At 34.3% G+C, this 26,199-nt stretch overlaps 1 protein-coding gene across 8 annotated transcripts; it reads left to right on the top strand.

Moving 5' to 3' along the window:
• Positions 1–29: 29 nt before the first annotated feature.
• Positions 30–25,929, top strand: CEP44 (centrosomal protein 44). 8 transcript variants are annotated; one of them, XM_042935052.1, is made up of 14 exons: positions 31–544; positions 723–779; positions 1,780–1,888; positions 2,804–2,835; positions 7,759–7,897; positions 10,973–11,120; positions 12,281–12,427; positions 13,268–13,390; positions 15,838–16,008; positions 17,061–17,267; positions 18,008–18,083; positions 23,319–23,443; positions 23,697–23,734; positions 24,494–25,929. In XM_042935052.1, exons 5-14 carry the CDS (start codon positions 7,809–7,811, stop codon positions 24,534–24,536), a joined length of 1,167 nt encoding a protein of 388 aa, XP_042790986.1. In that variant the 5' UTR covers positions 31–544; positions 723–779; positions 1,780–1,888; positions 2,804–2,835; positions 7,759–7,808; the 3' UTR covers positions 24,537–25,929. The 8 variants fall into 8 exon arrangements, with proteins under 8 accessions (XP_042790987.1, XP_042790988.1, XP_042790989.1 ...); XM_042935050.1 differs by having other exon boundaries at positions 1,780–2,100; XM_042935053.1 differs by lacking the exon at positions 1,780–1,888 and having other exon boundaries at positions 30–544; positions 723–773.
• Positions 25,930–26,199: the final 270 nt, after the last annotated feature.

The following is a 26,199-nucleotide window of genomic DNA, read 5'->3' as shown; positions in this document are numbered from 1 at the left end:
TCTGAGCCTTAAAGAAGAAGCATTTTTATCCCCGATGTTTATGATTCGCTATAGATTCCCTGTTTCTCGCTTAGCAGCCCGAGCCCCTCTGAGCTTGAACACTAGACAAACTTTTAATCCGTAACTTGGGATCGGACTGGCCGTTGAAAAGCCCCTCTGCAGAGTCAGTCACCTCAGGGGTCTGGACAAAAGTAGTGTGGAATCTGCAGCGAGGAATCGTGAAGCACTTAGGAGCCTGCCGCTTTGAAGGGCTGGCCGGGCGCGTGGCGCGCCGCGACCCACTGTTTAAATACAAACGGTCGTCGCGAGGGGTGCGCCTCGGTGCCGGCGTCGGGACACAGCGACGCGTTGCTGGAGTCTGGGCTCCACTGGCTACCTCTGGTCGCATATGCTACCTCCCTCTGTCCTTGCTGTGCGGGGCCAGAGGCCGTCGGGGCCCACTTGTTTGCTTGGCGGCTGCTGGCGAGGCTGCGCCCCAGGTTAAGCAGGGGAAGCCTCTCTCCTGCTGCCTTGACCGAAACCACGGGCGGGAGCGAATGACCAGGTCTGCGTTTTCATCCTTTTAAGTCAAATGGAGGGAGGAGACCCCTTGCTTATATACTCAACTGGCATACCCTTATGATAAACCGCGAAGTTGGAAGAATCGCGGAAGCTAATTCTCTCAGGTTTAGTTACAGTTTAGGGTGTGGGCTGGGAAGTTACAGACTGATTCGTTCTTTCAGAACCACCGAACTCTGATCCGACTCCTCCGAAGGGCTGGCTAGAAGAAAGAGGTGAAGGTAGTTGAGTTTTCTTTGCTCGCATTTCCCTGGGTTTCCGTATCTTTCTAGGCAACTTCCGATTTTTTTCCCCTCAGTGAAAATATCAGTCTTGGCATTTGATTCCGAAATTATGGGTACGCTATTTTGCTAAAATAACCCACAAACGTTCTGACAGTTTTAGCTGTGAACACAGCAGTCCTACAGAGCTCTATTCTTGTTCCGTACTGCCTGTTTTTCTGTTTTCTTAGTGTTTTCCCTTTTCCAGATCTTTCTCCCTGTTGTAGAGCAGCGTTTCCCTTAATATCTTTTGCTAAAATTTCATAAACCTAGCTTTTCCTCACATGTACTCCTCCTTTTATTTTTGATTCACGGTTTTAGATACTATATAGTGTTGTAAGCTATGTCACAAACTCTTAGACATGGACCATGATCGTTAAAGTCAGTGTACTTGTTCATTCTGAACAAAAATCACTGAGTTCAATGGCATTCCATTGGGAGGCATCACTTAACACCTGTGAGAACAATGCGGGTAAACTAGATTAAAAATCCTAAACTGCCATCGATGCCTTCATCACCTTCCCCCCCATAAATGTAGTTGTTGGGCAGATATGACTTGTAGAGAAACTCTCTGGAGGAAGCAACATTGATTCCATCTTAATGATTGAATTTATACTACAATAGCAGAGTAATAGATCCTTTCTGTTAATTTCTTTTGTTAAGGGTTATAAATTTAAAATGTTAATCAGTTTTTTAAAAAGTAAGTTATTTTCCATTTCTGAAAGTACTATACTAAACTGTGATTAAGTTGTAGATTGGCTTCTTTTAATACCCTAATTTTAGTGTTTTTCATTTTTATAAATGAAAATTTTATAATTTTATAAATTTTATAAATGAAAGATTTAGAAGTCTTTCATGACAATGTATAGCAGTAGCTGTGATTTTTTTTGTGTGTGTAATACAATTTTTTATCCCTGTATTTTTTCTATCCCGTTTTATTACTTATCTCCTTCACCTACAGATCCAACCTGTACTTGTATCTTACTCTTCTTCAAAATATTTATTCTGCTGGTACTGAAGAGGATGTGTTCCAAGGACATACTTTGTTGTCAGAAATTCCATTATCGGAGGTAGAAATAATATGAGACATTGATATGTTCCAGGACTTCAGAGAAAGGAAAGATACCACAAAGTGTTAAATAAAGCAAAGTTGCATGTAGTAGAAAGATGGAATATACATCTAGAAGAATTAAAGGAAGTTTTTGAAAAGAGATATATTTATATTAAAGTTATAGAATGTCTTAGAGGAAAAGTTACCAGGAGAAGAATCATATTAAAATAGGTGGGTCTGGGACTTAATGCAATAATATTCTGGCCTATACAGTACCTAAGAATGTGGTTTTTTTTGTTTGTTTATTTGTTTTTTTGCAGTTACAAGCAGATTAGTTACCACTTCCTCTGTCCCAGGAAAGTAAAGGCTGGACTTTGGAAGTCATCTCTCTTACTGCTTCCCTATATCTATTTATCCCCAGGTCATCCTAAAAGATGTTAAATAAGGTTTATTTTCTTGGCCAGTATTTTGTATAATGTGATTTCAGGATCACTTCCTCTTTTTCTAGTTATCTCTCATTTGATGGTACCTGAAATTCCCTCTGCCTAAAAATTGAAATATTTAGAAGTAATTGATTGGCTGGAAAACACAAACTGAAATCCAAGTATGAGTGTATAAAATTGTATTCAAAAACATCTTATTTACCATGTTGCTAAAGGAGAGGAGTCTTGCAACAGGAAGTTACTGTGTTCCTAAAGAGGGGAGAAAAGGGGACAGAATTGTGTGGCTAGGGGCTTAAAATAGAAAACCTACTAAATTTAGGATTTTGCAAATATAGTTATGCATAGATAACAGAGAAAGTGTGTAAGGAGATGATTTGTATCCTGGGCAACTGCTGGACTGTTGACTGGCGGGGAGGGGGAAGATTATACTATCTCTGCCTGATTTATAAATTGTTCTGTTTTGTTTTTAATGTAATGACTTCATTTTAAAGGAGCTTCATTTCCAGAGGATTCATTTTTCAAGGTATTGTTATATATTTTCCTTCTATGAAATGACCACGGTCAGTTACAAATAGATATTTTTAAGTGCCTTATTGACCTTTGCCTTACTGATTGACTACTTACAGTTTAGAAGCCTTTTAGCGCTTTCTAGCAAAGGTTCATAAACATTTATTTACCTACCATACATTTATTTATTTTATGAGTCTCTTTTGGGAATAATGTTTTTTGAGAATCTAATGAAAGCCCTACAAGTATGCAATGAGTCATTTAAAAAATATAATTACGTGATATTTTCTTTGAGATTTACAAAAATGACCTATTTTATTTAAAATCTCAAATACTGTTTTAGTCTGTTGGTGCACACACACATATATATATATATATATACACACATACTGTTTGTAACATATATTTTCTGGAGTTTTATTCCTATTTCATAGTCCCAGTATATGTCAACTTTAGTAGATATCACCATTAAGTTTTCCTAGGTAGTGGTACCAATTTACCCTTTCCCAGCACTGTGTTTCAAATGTTCTAGAGCTCCACATTTTGGGCTTCCTTTGGTTATTTCCTAATGATAAATGTGACTGAATGTTTTTTTCACATTTACTCTTTCGTAAAGTTCCTGTTCAGGTCTCCTTCCTTTTTTACTATTGAGTTGTCTTTCTTTTTCTTATTGCTCTGAAGGGAATTCTTTACATATTTTAGATACACATCTTTTTGTTGGTTTTACATTATCCACAACATCACTTTCTCTCAATAGTTTGTCTTTCCACGCTCAAGGATGTCTTTTGATGAACAGAGTTGCTAATTTTAATGAGGTTCATTTTAATAGTCATTAAGATAAGAAATCTTTCTCTATCTGAAGATCAAAGATATTCTCCTCTGTGATCTCCAGCAAGCCTAGGTGTCTTACATTTTATGTTTAGATCTTCAACAAACCTGGAATTAATTTGTAAAAGATGTGAAGTACGATTTACATCAAGAGGTCAAGATTTATTTACTCTATCAGGATATTAAGTTGACAGAGAACCATTTATGGAAAAGGACCATCCTTTCTTCATAGCTTCTTAAGAATCAACTTTGTCATAATTCTAGTGTCAATAAATGCATGGTCATTTTTCTGGAGTCTTCCATTCCATTGTTCTATTTGTACATATTTTCACGAATTCAAATTTAAGTTATACAATGAGTCTTGCTATCCAGTGGTTAGTCCTCCAATTTTGATTTTTTTCAAGATTGTGTTAGTTATCCTTTACCTTATGCACTTCTATATACATTTTCAAATCAGTGTCTACCAAAAAATCCTTTAGATATTTTTTTTTCAGTGGGGGTGGGGGTGGTAGAATGCATTGAACCTGTGGATCAATTTATTGAGTCTTCCAATCCTTAAACAAGTATATAGTTTTCTATTTAGGGCCTCTTTAATATATCTGAATAAAGTTTTATGTTTTTTTGTTTTGAGGTCTTATACATCTATTCTAGACTTAGTCACATGCTTGTGATGTTTGTGGCTACTTGATTTCTACACATATAACTTTTAAAATAAATTTTTTAACTGAGGAATATAGAGACATACAACTGGTTTTTATATATTGGCCTTGTACCCAGCAATCATCCTAAATTCACTTATTTTTTGTATTTTTTTATATACAATTATGTCATCTGTGAATAGTGATATTTTTATTTCTTCCTTTTTAGTCTTTATTCCTTTTATTTCTTCTTGTATTTTTTTTTTTTTTTTGTAGATACCCTTTATCAAATGCAGGCAGTTCTCTTCTATTCTTAACGTCCTAAGTATTATATCATTAGTGAATGTTGAATTTTATGAAATGCCTATTCCGCATGTATTTAAATAACACTTTTGTCCTTTATTTGTTGATGCATTGAAGTGTAGTAATTCAATTTTTGTGTTGCTCATACTTTGCATTTAATCCAGTATTATTAAATTACTTTTGTCTTTCAAAGAGTTTCACCTTTGACCACTGGGAACTGTTTCATTTGTCTCCTGTGTCCCTTTGGCATACCCCACCAATTTGGGATTGATTTGTTTTGTGTATACTTTCTTACTTTCTGGAACTACATAAAGTTTCAGGCTTATCTTACAGATTTTCTGTCCCAGTCTTAGAATTCACCATTTCTCCAGGGAGTCCTGGTTCCTTTTACTGGAGAACAATGTTACACACCAAGACCTGAATGCTAGGTGTGCTCTTTACTGCTGGAGAGTTGTTGCTTTCAATCACTTCCCACTGGCAGAGAAACGAAATGTGTATGCTAAGCTGTCTTGAAATACTTCAATATATAACTATCTGTATCTATGTAAAGCTAAACATGAGTTCATCGTACTGATGTTTCAAGCATGAGTTCATCATACTGATGTTTCTAACTAATCCATTAGGTAAGCATGGCTCATTCTAGTCTCCTCTCCTTGCTAATCTGTAAATTCCCACTCCAGCAGTGAGAAACCAGACTCCTATTCTACCATCTATTTACTTAATTTTTCAATTCCAGTGTATATGCATAGAAGTATCAGAATTACCTCATAAGTCCTTGGGGAACATCTTATAAACTAGAGTAGAGTGTTTACATGCAGTTGATTTTGTCTTTAGTCTCTCAAGCTCCACTCATTTCCAAAGTTAGCACCTTTTCCATCCAATGCCTTCTATGAAGTGGTTTCACACATTGGTAATATAGTTTGATTTTCTCGTCACAGTCTGCATCCTTTCCTGGGGTTTCATAGCTTTTGCATGTTTTTTTAAGGTCATATACATTAGGGTTCTCTTTGTGCTATAAAGTTTTATAGGTTTTGACAAATGCATAATGTCATGTATCTACCATTACAGTATAATACAGAATAGTTTCACTATCCTAAAGAATTCCCCTGTATTTACTTATTCAAACTTGTGTTCTTCCTTCTGAATCCTTGGAAACCACTGATCTCTATAGTCTTTATTTTCACTATAGTTTTGTCTTTTCCAGAATGCCATATAATTAAACTCATACAGTGTGTAGCTTTTTCAGATGGTTTCTTTCACTTAGAAAGATGCATTAAGGTCCATCCATATCTTTTTGTGGTTTTATGGTTCATTTATTTTTATTGCTGAATAAATATCCCATTGTATGGATGTACCACATTTTTCATCCATTCACTTATTGATGGACATCTTGGCTGCTTTCATTTTTTGGTGATTATGAATAGAGCTGCCATAAACATTCAGGTGCAGGATGTTATATGTACCTGTGTTTTCAATTCTATTTGGTGAAAACTTTGTTAACATGATTGCTGATTGTATGGTAAGACTACATTTAGTTTTATATCTGCTGAACTGTCTTCCAAAATGACTAAATGATAACAATAAGTGAGTCTCTTTTGTTTCTTCATAAGCATTTGGTATCACCAGTTTTTTGGATTATAGCCATTATAATAGGTGTATATTGGTATCTTTTTTTTTTTTTTTTTAATGTGCAGTCACCTAATGATATGTAATACTGAGTGTGTTTTCTTACATGCTTATTGTCATCTGTATATAATCTTTGGTGATATGTATGTTCAGCTATTTGGCCTATTTTTTAACTGGGTGTTTTCTTACTCTTATAAGAGTTCTTTGTATATTTTGGAAACACTTCTTTTATTCAGTATTTGTTTTGTAAATATTCTCTGCTAGTCTGTGGACTATCTTTTCATTTGCTAATAATGTCTTTTATAGAACAGAAGTTTTAAATTTTAATGAAGTACAACTTACCATTTTTTAAAACTTTATTGATTGTGCTCTAAGTCATTGCTAAACCCAGGGAAACAGGTAGTTGCTCATCTGAACAAATTATGGGAGGGCAGGGGGAGTAAAATTCTAGCTTTAGCAGCTCCTTACATGGACTTTCAAATCATCATCCACGTTTCAACCCCCTTGGCCTTATCCCTTAGCCTTTCTTAAGCATTTAAGGGCCCCTTATTTCTAAAACTATCTTGCTGCTGTTGGTTTCCTTGTAAATAGATAGGATTAGCCTGTTTCTGCTCTGCTAGGTTGGTTATCACTCCTTCATCTGCTTTCAGTCTTTCAAAATTTTGTTAGTACTTCTGTCATGTGGAATCCCCTCTAGTTCATTTTGCCCTGGTGAGTATACATGGCTTTTAATCATTTACTTTCATTTTAGTAGTGTTGAAAGAAAAGAAATGAAGATAACATGCACTTAATCTGCCATATTTTACCAGCCGAATCCTGAATCTTTTTTAACTTGTCATTTTATTTTTTAAACAAAGCATCCTATTGGCGACTATGTGAGGTCAAAGCCCTAGGAATAATGACTAAATCTGTGCTAAATTCCCTTGTCTCCATTTTTTATGGGTTTTTCAAATGTAACCTTTATAAGCATCTAAAATAGTCATTTCTGGAGATTATCTCAAGTTCATGTTTCCTCCCAAATGGCACTTTGTTCAAAATACAGTATTTGGTAGAGTATCATGGGACATATTTTATTTTATTTTTTTAATGTTTTTATTTATTTTTGAGACAGAGAGAGACAGAGCATGAGCAGGGGAGGGGCAGAGACAGAGGGAGACACAGCATCTGAAGCAGGCTCCAGGCTCTGAGCTATCAGCACAGAGCCTGACACGGGGCTTGAACTCACGGACTGTGAGATCATGACCTGAGCCGAAGTCGGACGCTTAACCAACTGCGCCCCCCAGGTGTCCCTCATGGGACATATTTTAAAAACATGAACATAAGGCAAACATTTTTTGTAAGGAAAAAATATTTAGGGTAAAAGCATATCTTAGATTCAGGAATACTATACTGTCAATAGAAGACAGTACTAGCCCAGTAGGGAAGTCAAGTTAGTAGGGAAATAGCTAAGATAAATATGGTTAGTTCCTATAAGGGATGCAAATAAAATAGAAGATTCAGAAATAGACAGACCTAACCAGCATTTTATGGATTTTTAATTTTAGGTGAAAAATCAGATCATTTCAAAAGCTGGAGCTGAATGTGATGTTAAATAATGGCAACTGGTGACTTAAAAAGAAGCTTACGGAACTTAGAACAAGTGCTTCGCTCGCTAAATTATCCTAAAGAAGTGGATTGTGTAGGGTAAGCTATGTATCAAAGTTATTTGTGTTCTTTTTGGCAATGACTTGAGGTAAGATTTGACATTGGGGAGGTATTTAAATAGACAGGTTTTATCTGGGTCAATTGAAAATTTTCCCTGTAATATTTAAAATATTTTAGACAGCAAGTAACTACAGGAGGTTTTTTTTTCACTAAGTATGAATTAATGAAAAATTGTATCTAACTCAAGAGATTTAAAATATGTTCTTAGAAGTAGAACCACAATATATACCCCAGTATAAGGCATGGTTTCTGTAGAACTTTTAAATTCATAAAAAATAATATAATGGATTTCATTAATTATACAGTATTCTATCCTCTCACATTTTGGGTTGGATGATATTTCTTTTTGATTTTGAAGATTTTAGTTAATAGATTGCTTATGAGAACTTACACCATGCTCAAAGATTGTTACCAAGCTAACTCATTTAATAGACCCCACTTTGAAACTTTTGCTTTAGTTTCTGCTTTTCCAGTATGACTGCTTTCCTTTGTAAATGTAGCAACATGCATTCCTTCTATATTCATGCTAACCTAATGGTACTCTTGTCATCTTCTGTCCCATATTTCCTTTTTCTTCTTATCTGGGATTATTGATTAAAAATATTCCCCACTGGGAGTGCCTGGGTGGCTCAGTCATTTAAGTGTCCTACCTCTGCTCTGGTCATGATCTCATGATTCGTGAGTTAGAGCCCCATGTCCGGCTCTGTGCTGACAGCTCAGAGCCTGGAGCCTGCCTCGGTTTCTGTAACTCCCTCTCTGTCTTTACCCCCACCCCCCATGCTCTCTCTCTTTCTCAAAAATAAATAAACATTAAAAAAATTAAAAAAATATTCCCCACTAGGATACAACTGAAGTCCGGTACTTTGTTTTGTTTGCTGCAGTATCCCCATATCTAGAATTGTGCCTGGTACATATTAGCAGGTAATTAGACATTTATTCAATGACAGTGGACAAGTCCAGATTAGGTATATGTTCAAGGAGTGGAGTGAAACTTGGTTAAAACAATAAAAAAGAGAATCCTGGAGTAATGTGCTTTACATACAAGAATGAATGTTCTGTTGGACACTGGGGAGAGTTAACTCCAAGAGATGGCTACAAATGAAAGGATAGTGAGGAGAGTGGGGAGAAAGTTGAGTTCTGATGACCTATTATAGCCCTTCTGTGTGAGAAACAGAAGGTGTCCCATAGTATGTACTAATCATGTCTTGGTTCCTTAAACAGGGAAATCTAGTCTTCCTGGGATTTAACCAGTTTGAGTAGCCAAGTTTTCTTCCTACTACTTTTAAGCATCATTTGAAGACACATTTTGGATAGGAATACTTCTAAAATATACTGATAATTCTTCTGTTTTTTGAGTATAGCATTTAAACATTTGATTTTCTGTCTCAGGAGTATCATTAAGAACAATTGCTTTTAGACTATTTCACAACGTAGTAACTCTGCAGAGTCTATTGAGATTGATAACACTGCTTGCTGCTGCTTATTCAGATTGCCCCCCTCACACTCATACACACTCCCCCCACACATATTTTGATTCTTTCTATTTCTTATCCATTTTTTGAAAATGTTTTCTCTCAGCATCTGATTTTTTGGGGGGGGCCAGTATGCCAACTTGTAATATGTTTTCTCACAGTGTCTAATCAAAGTTCTCAGAAACTAGATAACAAAGATTTTTGAGTTAAAACAAGAGGTATTGGGGGTACCTGGGTGGCTCAATCAGTTAAGTGTCTGACGCTTAGTCTTAGCTCGGGTCATTATCTCATGGTTTGTGAGATCGAGGACTATGTTAGGCTCTGTGCTAACAGTGTGGAGTCTGCTTGGGATTCTCTCTCTCTCTCTCTCTCTCTCTCTCTCTCTCTCTCTCTCCCCCCCTCTTCCCCCCACCCTTGCTCTCTCTTTCAAAGTAAAATGAACTTTCAAAAACAACCAAAAAACAAGAGGTATTAAATGTATACCTGGCTGTCTTCTAGTCATAACGTGCATAAAATGGACAGATTTTGCTGTTCAAAAGTATTGTTCTCATTTCCTGTTTTGAACTAACAGACAATATTGCCAGCAGTTTTATCATTGGGTAAAATATTATTATACCTGTAAATATAAAAGAGGATTTATATTTGTACTGAAAATAAAATGTAATTTTAATATGTACTTGTTCTCTGCCTTCTTAAAAAAAATTGGGTGATGATGGGGAATTTTATGTCTTGAATTTTGTGGAAAAACAAGTTTTGTGTAAGCACATTTTTACTTCAGTTGAACAGATGTAACTGGATAATTGAACAAATACCTCCTTGCTTTGTTGTGGCAGAATCAGTGAAGGTATTTCACATTGAGAAAATAATGCCCATATGTGTAGACAATTAGAAAACAGTACAAGACAAAACCTGAGGCATCAAACACTGAATACCCTGGACTCATTCTGGAAGAGATCAGTCTGGATCAGAAAGTTGAGGATGGCTTTATGGATGGCTTGAAACTTGACAAATAATTCATAGTGAATAACAGACAAGTACAAAAGAATGGGATACTTTTCTAGACTGGAAGAATTAATGTAATCTAAGGCACAGATTTCTAATGAGCTTGATATAAATGGAAGATGCAAACTGATTAGCCCAGTTACAGTTTCTAGCCCTATTTTCCTCTCTATAATTTAAAATTCATAATATTTTACCTTTGCAGGTTTATTGTAAAGAGCAAATGAGGTAATGTAACAAGTGTTTGCCAAACTGTAAAGTGTACTGGAGCACTATCAGGTGGTACATTTGTTTAATCAGAGAAAATGGACTGATCAAATAAGGCTAAGCTTTGGAACATCAAATACTGTGGTGAATAGACCGTACTATGACTGAAATGCTAACTAATAAGTTAAATAAGCTATTATTTCATAGCAATCTGGCTATACTGATTTGGAGTAGGAGATGGAATCAAAAGACTTTTGTGTATCTCCTAATTGTTTGGCTATAACATTAACTTACAAATTATCGGCATCTTATTTCCCTTTCTATCTAACTTTGTGGAATTATGCTCCTTAAAACTTTTTCTTTTTCTTCCTAATAGTTTGGTAAAGGGAGATACAACTGCATCTTTGCCCATCATCAGCTATTCCCTTACCTCATACTCACCTTATGTAGCAGAACTTCTGATGGAATCCAATATAGAGCTCATAGCGAAGAATGACTTACGCTTTATAGATACTGTCTACAAGGTACTTGATTGTATGAAACATTATTTCAGAAGTCATAATGATTTTTTTAAGATTAATGTTTTATAATAACTCCTTAAATATATGTACAGCACATACAGTTGACAGTATTTTCATATGCATTTCTCATTTAGACAGTTCCTATTATAATCAAAATATAATTTAAGTCCCCTTTATGTTTTATAATCTAATAAATTGCAGTTGGTAAACATTTGCCTGTGGTTACCATTTACTCTTTTTATATCAAATTTTAGTAAAATTTGGCATGTTGACATAAGTTAGAAATGTGACTGTTGAGTAAATTTTGTGGTTTGTAGAATTATGAGTAACCTAGTTGTTAGTAAGAAAGAACTATAGCTTTGAGATTTCATGTTCCTTGACGTCTGGGACCATATCTTCTATCTATTCTAGTGTCTATACTTGTACTATATTGGGACTGAACTTAATCTCATGATTAAAAAATTCCTTCTGATCATTACTAATTTTTACTCAAGCAGTGGTTATCTCAAACTGTTGTTAAAATAATAAAACCCATTTATCAGATCAAGTTGTTTTTGTTTTTGTTTTTGTTTTTTTTGAGAGTTTACATTTAATGACATGGGATCTTTTCTATGTGTAGAGTCTCTGTTTAATCTTCCCTGTCTTTGCCTCTAACACCAGCAGCTTCCTTGAAAGACTAAGAGGCACTTCTAAGAAATCCTAGGGTTCTAGAGCATAGGCTTTGAAAATTGGTGGTCTAGTTAGTCTGTTTCTCTCATTTTACAAATGAAACATTGGAACTGAGAGGACTACTGACCTAAGAAATCATATAGTGGAAGAACTAAACAAATAACAACTAAACAACTGTTGTTTTCTAACATCTGGTATGGCATTCTTTATTTTCTACTAAGTTAAGGAGTTTTTCTAGTACCTATGAGGATATTTGAACCTTTTGATCATTGACTGTATTTTGTTATCTCCCTGGACATGCATCTATTCTCTGCTACTTTCTAGCTGCCCATTTCTACCTGGATACCTCCTACCTGGTTCTGACTACCACCATGCCTACAAATCTCTTTAGTACCTCCATCTAATGCCTTGATCCTCCTTCTTGAAGATGGTATTACATTCCTGACCAGGTGACCATTTATCATTTTGGATTTTTATCTATTTCCTCTTTACAGCTTCTTCGTGATCAATTTAATTATAAACCAGTTTTGACAAAAAAGCAGTTTCTCCAGTGTGGGTTTGCAGAATGGAAAATCCAAATTGTTTGTGATATTTTGAATTGTGTGATGAAAAAGCACAAGGAATTGAGTAGTTTTGAGAAGGTAATTTTATTAATAGATTTTAACTTACTCTAAGTTGCCTGGTATTTTAGCGGACAAATTCAGTACTCTAGATAGCCAACTAACACATAAGTACAACACATAAGTACAATTACTGCATTGTTCACAGATTTAGGCAACCTTATGCCTGATGTTTGCTTTAAATACGGGTCACTTCCGAGGCACCTGTGTGGCTTAGTTGGTTAAGCATTTAACTTTGGTGCAGGTCATGATCTGACAGTTCCATGAGTTCAAACCCCACGTCAGGCTCTGCACTAATAGAGCCTGTATGGAATTCTCTCTCTCTGCCTCTCCCCCACTCGCTCTTTCTGTCTCTCAGAATAAATAAACTTTTTTTTGAAAAAGAGAGACTCCAACTGAGGGTTGCTGGAGGGGAGGTACGTTGTGAGGCAGTAAGAATGGTGGGCATTAAGGAGGGCACTTTTTGGGATGAGCTCTGGGTGACGTATGTAAGAGATGAATCACTGGGTTGTACTCCTGAGGCCAAGACTACACTGTATGCTAAGTAACTTGAATTTAAATTAAAAAAAAAAAAAGAGATCATTCTTTGGAGTCAGATGGACCTGTTTATTAAATACTGGTCATTTGTTTTTACAAATTTGTGACTTTGAGCTACTAGCTAAGGTAACAGTTCAAACATAATGCGTTTTCCTTACTTTTTAGTTTTCAGAAGACATATCTCATTAGATTTATTATTTGGCAGTCATATTTCATATATGAAAATTCAAATAATGTAATTTAAATATAATATAATTTTAATGTCAGCTTTCACGTACATTTAGTCTCAGTACTTTTTTTTTTTTTTTTTTTTTTTTTTTTTAGATTCCATCACAACAAAGAAAGAAAATCAGTTCTGTTAAGTCAGAACCTTCTTCAAGCACTGAGAAGACATCTACAGAATCCGTTGGCATTGATATCACTGGCAGATTTATGACTTCAGGAAAGGTAGGAAGATACTAAGAAAATACATAGGTGTTAAAGATTTATCTACCTAATTAATCAAATGTACAAGATTCACTTTTCTGACTAGTAGCTGGTAAAACATTTTTAGTCAGATTTGGTTAAGGAGTTTTGACAATGTATACTGTATATTACCTGGAGAACAGTCCTCATATAAAATAGAAATGTAAAATGAACAAGGTTTGTTTTTACATTTCTATTTCCTAAATCTGCCTCATTTCCCAGATAGAATAGCGATGATTTGGGAAGGTTGTATAATGTGGTCATGACATGTACTCTTATTTATGTATCTAGTCTTCCTAAAACATGGAAATGTATGAGGAACATACCATTAGTTATAGTGATACATTATGATAATTCATTTGCATGAATTCCTATCTCTGTACCATGAGTGTATATTATCCAGTGATTGATAGTCTCTAAATCTATAATCTGGTTTTGGGTAAGTTTTTTTTAATATTTTCTCTTTGTTAGTAAATATTTACCTACCCTTGTCTCCTCTGAGCATTTGTGGCTTAATGAGTCCCATGCATTTAGGGATAGCTTTTCTATCTCCAAGAGAAATTGAGTTCAAGGTATTACTTTATAATGATCAGTATACTTTTACCAATCTTCCTTTTGGGGCAAACCATTTCTGAGATTAAAGCATAGAATATCAGATAAATAATCAACATGCAATTAGATAAAGGATGTGAATAGTTTCTGGTGGAAGTAAAATCCAGAGAATTATTTCTTCCTAGTACAATGTACATGAGTTATAACAATCTATTAAAAAGCTACTTTTATGCCTCTATAACAGATAATGACATTTTACTGTAGGAAAAGCATTCTTATATCAATAACTTTTCTTTTTTTTTTTAACGTTTTTATTTATTTTTGAGACAGACAGAGCATGAGCAGGGAAGGGGCAGAGAGAGAGAGGGAGACACAGAATCTGAAGCAGGCTCCAGGCTCTGAGCTGTCAGCACAGAGCCCGACGCGGGGCTTGAACTCACGGACTGTGAGATCATGACCTGAGCTGAAGTCGGATGCTTAACCGACTGAGACACCCAGGCGCCTCCTATCAATAACTTTTTTACCTAACTCTTGTTAGTTTTATATGATTTTCTAATTTTTAAGTGGTTTATATCTAGTATCTTTCCCTAATATATAAGAATTAATATAAACAAGAAATTTCTTACACCTTTTTTAAAAATGTTTTTTTAATTTATTTTGAAAGAGTGCATGCAAGTGGTGGAGGGGCAGAGGGAGAGGGCAGAATCCCAAGCTGGCACCAAGAGAATCCCAAGCAGGCTCCATGTTCAGCACAAACCCTGACCCAGTGCTCAGTCTCACTAATTGTGGGGTCATCACCTGCGCCGAAACCAAGAGTTGGACACTTAACTGAGCCACCCTGGTGTCCCTATACTGCTTTTTTTTTTTTTTTTTTTTTTTTTTTTAACCTTCCTGTTCTTAGTACAGGCACTATAAGCACTTACTAAATATAAGCTGATATAACTAAATGTATTTTTCAATTTTCTATTTCAGTTTTGGGGCTGAGTAGTAATATATATTGTCCTAACAAGGAAAGGTGCAAAATTTCATGGCATTTTAGACTTGTTTTTCTTAAAGTATTGTTTGTTATTAGTCAAATTTTAATCAGTTGCATCGGATCTTTATCAGAAATTTTAATATTAAAAGTTGGAATCAGTAAGTACATTCCTTTGTTTACAGTTAGAGATTAAGTCAGTACTAAAACAAATTATCTCTTTTCCCAGTTCCTTCTGTAGAGTATGATTTGTGAATTCTGTGTTACATTATATATTTTTATAGTGCATATGCAGTCTAAGGTAAAGGAAGTAGGCAGGAGAGTCTTGTCTGAATGCATAGTTTGACCTAATGCCTTATTCTCAGGACTTTTGTCATTATTAATTTTGAATTGTTAGCTGAAGAGCTGATAATTTCTGGTTTGTTTAATAGAAAAAAATTGTAATGGGTCCTACTCACGGAGCCAATTCTTGATTATTTATGTGAATTATGTGGCAACCTATTATGGAATGTTTCAAACATTTATAAAAGTACCAATTCCCACTATCAGCAAATTATCGACCCCTTGTTAGTCTTGTTTCATCTTTATTATAACCACTTTTCCAACATCTTCCCCCCAATTCTGAAACAGTATGAATCAAATCCCAGACATTATTAAATAGTTACTTCAATTTTTCTATTATGTAAGAATGCTCCAAAAATAATAACTGCAATTTCATCATCATAAAATATTGGTAATATTAACAGTTTAATCAATGTTTAATATATACCTTACTGTTATAATTTAAACTTTCATAAATTTTAAACAGAAGATAAGGTATTTCTTCTGCAAAATTATGTATATGTTGAAAATAATTGTATGAGGAGAACATTGAAGCAGCGCTGACATATTTTTCTCTATGCAGACAAAAGCTGTGGTGATCCGTCACCTGTATAATGAAGATGGTGTTGACATTCCTGAAGATACGAGAAGTACAGTAACAGATGTTAGTGGAGCATTTGATGTGTGTGACTTAAAGACTACTGAAATAAAGGTTCCTGAAGTAAAGTTCCCTGAAATCAAGTCTGAACAACAAGTAAGAATTTTGGACTTCCTTAACAGATGCCTGTATTTCTTACTTTGATGTACATGATTACTTCAGCACCTAAACTTTGGAATATCTCTAGCTTTTTGCATTATTACTTATGACACAACACTTTATTTAAGAATAAGTAAGTCTACTGTTTATAATTCAACAGATACTATTTGCTGCTTATGTTTAGGGTACAGGGCCAGGTGTTATGGGTAATGCAAAGATGAATAAGAGACAGTACTTTGCTTCAAGGAATTTAAAGTCTGGTTAGAGACAGAAATACACTGCTTTGTACAGTGAAGGTTCTGTATCATCTATCCCTCTCATTAAAGAATGGAAAAAACTGGTACACACTCCCTCCTGCCATTTTATTTCCTTTTTTGGGACCTTGCTATCTTCTTCTCTTACTTTTAGAATACCTTTTCTATTACTTTATTGCCACAGACCTTCTTATAGTGTCTTATCTATACTGCTCTGCTGACTTCCTTTTCTATCTTTTATTTCTTGTAACTTCTATACACCGCAGTTTATAATTGGCATTTATAAAAACTACCACATGGTCATTAGGCTGATTTCCTGTTAATAGCAAACTGAACAGTTTCAAAGCACTATCATATTTTGGTCATTCCCTCTTAGCTTTGTGCTGGGTGCTGTTACAAATAGCTAGTTAGTGGTAGTTTTATTATACTACCAGGTGCTTTTCTAATAGCTTCATGCAGAATTAATCTTCAGATGAACTATATGAAGTACAAACTCTTGGAGATATATATATGTATATATACACATATGTGTGTATATATACACACACATACAAACACACACACACACAAACACACACACATGTTTGTATATAAATTGAAACACCAAGGTCACACATCTCAGAAGAGGTAGTTTCAGTGTCTGAGCATTCTGCCTGTATAGATCATAGTCTTTTAACTCTCATGCCGTATGCCTGTTATAACTATTGAAATAACGCCGTGGAAATGGAAATACATTGATTTTAAAAACAATTTCAGTCTGTCTAATACAATTTTTAACCTTTCTAATCATTTTAGGATATTAAAATTAATCATGAGATTACTGCACTACAGACTATGCTTGCTGAATGCCAAGAAAAACTTAAGAAACTGACTTTGGTAGAGAGTAGATTAGACTCTTTGGAAGAAAAAATGAAAGGAAAAGTGATGGTAAATGAAAAAACCTGGGCTAATCTTCTAAGTCGTGTCACTCTTCTTGAAACAGAAATGCTTTTGTCTAAAAAGGTATTTCCTATCTTTAACATTTATGGGATATCTCAGATACATTGTTAAGTGTGTATTCTTTTAGAAAAACTGAAAGAATATTTAGGTAATGGGAAAGTGTTTAGTTGAAATGAGGCCCTATTTAGATGTAGCCCATTTTGTTGCTGCTATTGTGGTTATTGTTTTTCTCTTTAGCAACTGAGATAATCTGGCAAGCCTCTGTAGGTTCAGCTTTTAGAGCTGTTGATACTGTAAGCATTTAAAAAAAGGTATGATAATGTTTGATTTTTATGAAGAGCTTGAAATTATATTCTTTAATTGTACAAAGGTCCTATTTTTATAGTGAAAAGAAAAAAGTGGACAGAACAGGAACAATTAAAATTATGACTTCCTTTTCTTATTTACAAGTTATAAATTTCCTGGAAACAGTTACCAACTTTGCCATTGCCTTATGAAGTCTGAGAAATTTGTTTTGATTTGCTTAGGATTTCAATTTCTGGTTCTAGTCTATCTTTCCTTCCTAACAGTAAAGTTAGTTGATTCAAGAATGTTACCTCTGCTTCCACATTTGAAAGGTTATTTCATATTCATAGTGGTATTTATGTATTGCTTTACAAACAATTAAAATTTAAACATTTATCTTGTTATCTTTTATGCTTAATAGTAAGAATAGTAATAGTAAGAATATAGTATAGAATAGTAAGAATATAAAATGAGAACACTTTTCATTTTATTCTAAATACTAAATTATATTATTCCAGAATGATGAATATATAAACTTTGGTCAAGTGAATGAAGACTATGAATCCAGTAATGACTTGGATATTCTGAATTCTGGTAAGTTGTAATATTATGGCAGTGGTATTGGTGGTAAGGTAAAGAGTTTTCAGGAAGATGATTTTTATAGGTATTTGATAATTTTAATAGTCCCAAGCCTTATTTTTTAGAAGCTGCAAATTTCCTAGGAAAAAAGACAGTATTGAAATTATGGACTACTGAAGCCAAGGATTGCTTAATAAAGCCGGTTTACATATCTTACGCGAGGTAGTGGTTGAATAAAGTCCCGTGTACAAAATTGCAAACTTTTATAGAGGCATTTTATTTTACTCTTTTAATTGCTAAATGCTCTAGAATAAACATGGAACTCCAGAGTTTTTAATTTAAACTTATGATAGCTTCCACCTCTGTAAATAACATAAGTAAAAAAAAATTTGTCAGTAACCTGTAATGTATTACAAGCCTCTTGAATTTAATCAGTTAAATGATGATAATGTCTTCTCCATATCACTTACTTCCACTGGATTACTGACATTTTCATTGTGACTGAGCAGCAAAGCTAATATTTCTGGGCTTTTTTTCGGTGATAGCTTTTATTTTTTTATTATACTTTTTGAATAGACAAAGTTCTAGATTTTGTCTTATGCTAATAATTAAATCATATTTGCAGAAGAGATATTTTGTCCAACTGAGAATTCATAACAAAAAAACATTTTAAAATCTGTGGATGCTTAATATCATTAAATCTTTCAGCTACTGTGTATAACAACACCAACATTATAGTACTATGTACCTGACACTGTCCTTAACTGCTGTATTAACAAATTTAATTCTCAAACATTCAAGTACTGTAATTATCCATATTTTACAGAAGAGGAAACTGAGGTACAGAGAGATTAAATAAATACGCCAAAGACCACACAGCAATTGAATAATGGAGCATATTTTAATCTGGGGAACTTGGCTCTGAAGTTTTCTCTTAACTACTACATATTTAGTATACATGTCAGTTTTATGGCAGGACAGTTTCAATGATTAGGTTACTATATAATGATTTGAAGTGTTATTTCAGGCAATAAATTTATTAGACTACAGATTTCAGGTTTGGTAAATGTTTCCTCTTCAAATTTAGCATTCATTCATTTATTCAGCAAATGTTAAAGCTCAACTCTGAGATCTTTGAGGTCAGGATCTTTACCTTATGATCTGCATAGCAGACAGAAATTAGGTCTGTACTTCTAGCTCCAATATCTGTATATAATGGAGTTCAGTTTTGTATGTAGTGTAAGAGTATTGAATGCCTGCTATTTGCAAACGCTTGCCTTTTCCAAGTTTGGTTTTGCATGTTCACAATTATAATTTTATTAACATTTTTACAGACCTACCTTTAACCCATTGAGTTAACACATAACCAAACATAAGCCAATGTACTAAGACTTAGAGTGATAGGCAGATAGGCCATCATCTGAAATGGGTTGTAGATTATGAACAAGATAAATATCTGGTCTCAAGAAGTTTGTAATCTAACAGTGATCAGTTAAAAGAGTTAAGTTTATAAATTCTTACACTTTGTCCTTTAAATATGCATGCTACATGGAACCAGAGAGTTTGATTTCACTTGGAAGTTGAGAGCAATAACTCACCAATCTCATTTTAGGATTATGTTAAGTTGGGAATGGTTTTTGAGAAGTTTCAGATTTGTTTTCCCTTTATTAGAAATAGTGTTTCCATGGGGGGCTGTAAGGCATCTCTGTGTTTGGTAAAAAATCAGTGAGGAGAGGCTTTTATTATAAGGATTGCGCTTACACTGGGAGATTTTGGAAACTGTTTAAAATGAGCGTTCTTCTAGTTTGTGTTCTGTTAGGAAGTGGGAACACTTTGATGAGTGATGATAAGAATGAATGCTGAAATTTTCAGTGGAAAAGAAGTACTTGATATTAGTCGGGAGAGCACTATAGCTGGTCCTTTGTGTGTTTGCTGCTTACATGGTGTCCTTGTCTGTATTCAGACATGACAGAGTTGGTCTTGTTTTGTTTCATCAAGGTAATGAAGTGACCTCATATGATGGTTTTCTATGAACATAAATAATTATGTTCAGTTGGGGATACAGTGACCTGGTTGTTAATTATTGGATAGGCCATGACCATGAACGCTCTTTGTTTTTTGCTTTGCTTTTTTTGTGCCTTTTTCCTCATAAGAAAAAAATTAATAAAGTCATAGTGTCACAAGTGTATGGATCCAGTATGACTAGAAGGAAGGGTACATGTGGGCATATGAAGGAAGTTGAAACAGAAGAGTAGAAAGATAAAATCATGGAGTTTATATGGGGTCATAGGTTTTTAGCAAAGTAAATACAATCAGATTTATATTTCAGAGAAATCATCTTAAAACAGAAAAGTGATTCATTATAGGAAAGTAACACAGGAAAGGGCGGTAATTTGAAGCATCTTTCAGATCCTTTATTTCAGAATAATGAGGGTGTCTGCTAAGGCTATGATAGTAAGGATTAAGAAAAAAATTACTTAGTTGTTAGAATTGATAGCTCTTGATTGCTGATAGAAGTTGTGGTGAAAGAGAGAGAAAAAGTCAAAACGGACCACTTGTATTTGACTTGTGTGATTGGGTACATAGTCTGTACTCTTTAGTAGAGAATTAAGGAGAAAGTTGGGGAAAAATGGATTCACTTTTGAAAATATGAAATTATGTATGAGATACTTAAGACAAAATATCCAAAAATCAGTCGGACATATTTTCCCTTGATTGGGAAGGACTGGTTTACAAATTAGTTTTCCCTGCTATTGGAAAGAGGAGCATTAACATGAAACCTTTCATAAGCCTAAATGCATAAAGCAAAGTAGTACCATGAATTTATAGGGAAGATATTTTGACCATTCCCACACCTCAAAAATAACTTTTTGTAGGCTTTTTTGATGCCTTAGGACACATCTTGCCAATGGATGCACAAAATAAGTCCCGATAAAGCAGTTGCTCACAGAAACAGTTCAAAGCTATGGCGGCTTGATGCTGAGATGCTGAGTGTAACTCCCAGGGAAGGAGCTTTGCGGGCCACTCTCGCTGCTCCAGGTGTGTGATGCCTCTAAAATAACTTGCTGTGAAACAAGTGCTGAATGCTATTTTCATTTTTTTGCCTTTATTCAAAAAAAGTGAAAATCCTCCTTGATTTCTTTTGGTTGGCAAAAACAGGCACTAATGTGGATCTTCTTTAAAAGCAAAGTGGCATAATGTGAACTTTTGATAAGCGGGAGATACCTGTATAGTTAAATGGCAAAGGACCTAACTAGTTCTCTTAATGCAGTAAGGTAATTCTCCAAAGTTGTCAGTTAAAGATTAAAGGTCATGGGAAGTTGGCTAGAAAATCTAGATCTTACAGATCCCCTTTCTTCATAGAGATCTATTGGCAATGACTCTGAAACTGTAAACAATAATTGCCCTAGGGACTACTACTCTTCCCTTTCTTTTCCATCCTGAGCTTAATTTTTTTTTTAAGTTTATTTATTTTTGAGAGAGACAGAGACAGAGCACAAGTGGGGGAGGAGCAGAGAGAGAGGGAGACACAGAATCTGAAGTAGGCTCCACTGTGAGCTGTCTGCACAGAGCGCAACATGGGGCTTGAACTCACGAACTGTGAGATCATGACCTGAGCTGAAGTTGGACGCTCAACCAACTGAGCCACCCAGGCACCCCATCTTTTCCAACCTGAACTTAGTTGCCAAATCTTTTCTCAACTTCCCATAGCACAGTTAAAAGCCATTATGTTTAAACAACGAAGACTGTATACTAAAGACTTAGGAAAGCAATAGGAAAAATCATCACAGAAAGTAATACACACTTCATTGATCTGGCTATTAAAATATGGCTTGTGTTCTGTATATGTCCCATTCTGTAATCTCTGGAATGCCCTATGTGGCTTTCCCAATAGCCTCCATAGCCTGCCTAATACCAGCTTTTTCCCATTGTGAGGTATATACCCTTGAAGGCTAGATAGATACTTCCAAGTCTAGGCCCCAGAGAGCAGAGCAGAAAGCTGTTCCTTCACCTTCCATTCAGTTTCCATTCTGTCTTCCCACTTCTTATTTCCTGTCCTAGGACTTAAAACCTCATTATTTTTGAACAGCTTAAAAAATGTTCAGCTCTTTCCAAGGACACTCATCTCTATCCATGGAAAATGATACAAGATTAGGGAATGGTAGATATAGTTCCTGCCTAGTTTCAGGTTATTCCTTGAAATTACCTATTGCCAAAAGCCCCTGTTAAAAGAGCTGGGTATAGATAATCTTCAAAATTGTACTATGTGATCTTGATCCCTGAGCTTGACCAACTGAATCAAGAGTAAACACCTAATCCAGGGAATGCCAATTCAAAAGGTGTTGAGCCAGAGCATTTTTTCTCCCTTGGGAATTTGGAATTAGGATACCGAGTCAGTCAAGATGTTGAGCCTGGGCTAGGCTGGCCTTTTTCTTCCAAGTTCATGCTGATAAGTAAGCAGATGTATGGAGTAAATAGGTAAGAAAAGTAGACAAAAGAGACTGGCTCTGTGTGAAATGAAAGTAGAAGTCTTTCCAGTTGTTTCAGTCTTCAGGTGGTAATACCTTTTCCCTAATTGAGGTTGTCTATGTAGGCTTACAATAAAACTGTCTTCATATAAACCAGTTTAAATGGGTGCTTATTTTTTTTTTTCTGGCCTTGATTTTGCGGTCATATGTATCTTGACTAAAACATAGGGCTAATGGGATTGATTTAATAGTAGCATGTCTTATAAGTGATGTTCTATATTTGATTTAGTCATAGGAAAGATTTGCCATCATTTTGTCGCATGAATGGTATCAGTGTACGAGGTGGAAAGTTGTTCACTTCTTTAGAAAAAAAAAAAATCTTTAAACCCTGAATTTTAGGCATTGTTTTTTCCATACAGGTTAACTTAGGATGGAATCTTTATTGATTTTTCAAAAGTATACTCAGCATTAGTAATAGTTGCAACCATCTTCAGAAAAGAATATTCACGAGTCAGTAGCTGATACTTAAAAATAAATTATGAACTTGCCTACTTGCTATCAGGACTATCAGGATAAAGATAGTAGTACCTTTTATAATATTTACTGGCCAGTTTTTAACATCTAGATCTCTAGGTATAATCTTAAAAGAATAATAACAATTTGTCTGGGTCAATACCAGTAGCCATTTTATATTAAAATGTCTGTTTTTCTTCCATTTACAAATAAAATTTTTAGATGTGACTGCACTGTGAAGATAACCTAAATATTAATTTCTCCACAGATAGAAAAGGCAAAGAGGAGAGGCAAACGAGTGTTCCTCTATCCTCTGGTTATAGCACAGTGTCATCAGATTCAATTCCCAGAACCCCAATGGTTTGTTACTGTGGTCTGAAAGAGAATTCAGAGGTAAGAAAAACTGGCAACTGCTTAGATGATTTCCTTTCTAAGGGCAGGAGAATAAGCAAGCACTAGATTTGGTTGTAGATGCATTGGCAAGAAAAATAGTGAAACTGTAAATCTTAATCTCTCGTAAAAATTCTTTATGATAAGTAAACAGTACTTAATGCAATGTTTTAGACTGTTTTATATGTTCACGGTCCATCTTTGATGATGGTTTACTTTGAGAAATCGCCTAAATTTGTTGCTTTTTAAATTAAAGGAAACAACAATCCAGAAAATGGAAAGGATGAAAAAAATGTAAGTAACAGAAAGGGGGAACAGAAATTCATTTCTCTGTAGGGAGTTGTATTGGATTACAGTATATATAGAAAGTGCATATGTGTTTCAAACCTTAAAGGTCTCTCAATCAGGTGTGGAATTTCCTTCAGGACTCCAGTGGATAATAAATCCCCCTACAGTTATGTGTTTGTGAGATGAGTCACTATTTTGGTTTCCAACAAGTGATGTAAAACATTGTTAATGGAATTAATTGTAGGATTAAACAGTGCAGAGATATTTCTGGTTGAAGTTAATCAAAAGTATTATCTACCTTTGATAACTGATTTATCAAAATATTAAATATATGTAGGTGGATGGTTTGGAGACATTTTAAGTATTGTTAAAGTATTGCTAGTCTTTCAGTTATTGGTAAAATAATACTAAAAATGATACTTGTGTCTTGTATGAATATGAAATAGTAAAGGCAGTTGAAAGGAAATATGAAATGAACTTGTGTAAGATGATTATGCAGCATCCTACTTCAGGGGACTATATTGCTTTGAAATTTCATAAGTACTAAAATAACTCATGCTCTAAGAATTGAAGACTCAAAATTGACTTTAGTGGTATTTCTCCCCTCTGGCCATGGTATATACTTAATTTATCTTTTATACCTGTAAATAAGAAAAGTACTGAAATTTATTTTGGGCTCAAAAGCATAATTTTCAGCCACTTAAATCCTGTGCCTCATTATGACTTTTTTTTTACTTAACATATTATTTATTTGTTATATTTCAGGTTTGAAGAAACTGCAGAGTTACTGAAATGTCCAAATCACTAATTATAGAATTTTCTGCGTGAACTTCTCTAGGACTTTGGCTACTGTACATGTTGTATATTTTAAGGATTTTCTATAAATTTAACATACTGCAATATTTTTATGAAGAATTTTTGAATTCCATTTGGTATATGAGTTTTTTTCGATATTGAGTAAATACTTAAATATTTTTATGCTACGATTACACTGCTTTACTGTATTTTACTTTTTCAAGGAAAACTTATGTGCCAGTACGTGTCTTTTACAGAGTGAAGTCATTATAGCACTGTATTTTTGTGTTGACATTTGTTGGCAGTGTGCTAAGTAATATGTTTTTTAAAGTAGAGGCTTGTGGACCATGGTTTACATCCTGTTGGAAACACTCCAGCTGGGACTTGCATATTGTACCCAGGAGGCTCTCGTGCATACCATCTTGCCATCTGTACTGACTAATATGTTGTAATGAAAAATCAAAAATGCTCATTGCAAATTAAATAAAAATATAATTTTAATGTTAATCAAAAAGCAGCAGTACATTTTCAGTTAACACTGAGAAAGTCAGGGTATGATTCTCCTTTCGTGTTTGGAAATAGGTCAGAAAGTTCACCATGAGAAATGTGTTGAGTATTTTAGTGCTCTATTCCATAACACATTTTAAGACCAGCAGCGCAGACACAGATGGTGGCCATCCAGTATTACAAGGTACACAGTAAGGTCTTTTTGGGTTTTTTAGGTGATGGGAAGTTATATATTTTTCTAGAGAGAGAAAAGGTCTTAGATGAAGTTAAACCAAGAGAAAAAATGAAATTCACTTGAAATTACTAGAGAAATTATCTTTTTTTATCTCTATAAATTAGAAAGTGTAATAATAGCCCTGGGTAATCTATAAGAAAATTGACTACATTATTTTGAAGGAAAAAAGGAGTATTTTTTCTTTTTTATTATTATTTAGATTATCTAATTAGATTTTATTTGTTCATCTGTTTATAGTCTATATGTTCAATTCGATAGTTGTCACGTGAAATATTAACGTTTCGTTAAAATTCTCTGTGGAAATAACTTTTCAGTATTTTTAGTATTCTAGTACATAGTTATTAGACTTTAAGAATTTTTAAAGTTAGCCTACAACTTTAAAAAATTGTATTAAGTAGATATCTCTAGAATTGATGAATCCAATTAGCTATATTTTTTCAATTATAAAAGATTTATAAAACTCAAGATATTACAGTCATAAAAGAAAAAATACTGCTTTTATATTCTAAAATATCAGTACCAACATGGAATTATAGCACCACCTTGTGGTTCATATATCAGTATTTTACCTTTTATTAAAACAAGTGATTTCCCATAAAACATACTTTATATTTCCTCTTTTGAGAAACTCAATTCCAATTAAAAAAAAAAAACCTTTTTCAAGTTTTCTTGTTTAAAACAGAAGAAAAAAATGTCCCCTTTTCTCTTTGTCTCTTTCTTCCCTCCCTGTCCTTTTGTTTTATATAGCATACATATACAGTAGACCCTTATACACCATAGGTGTGAACTGCCTGGAACTGCCCAGATCCATTTTAACATGGATTTTTTACAGCACAGTACTGTAAATGTATATTCTTTTCCTTATGATTTTCTTAATGACATTTTCTTTTCTTATTGCAATACAGTGTGTGATACCTATAACCTAAAAAAAAAA

Source organism: Panthera leo, chromosome B1 (assembly GCF_018350215.1).
Source record: "Panthera leo isolate Ple1 chromosome B1, P.leo_Ple1_pat1.1, whole genome shotgun sequence".
NCBI lineage: Eukaryota > Metazoa > Chordata > Mammalia > Carnivora > Felidae > Panthera > Panthera leo.
Note: the sequence above shows the minus strand (reverse complement) of the source record. Positions and strands in the feature narration are given on the sequence as shown.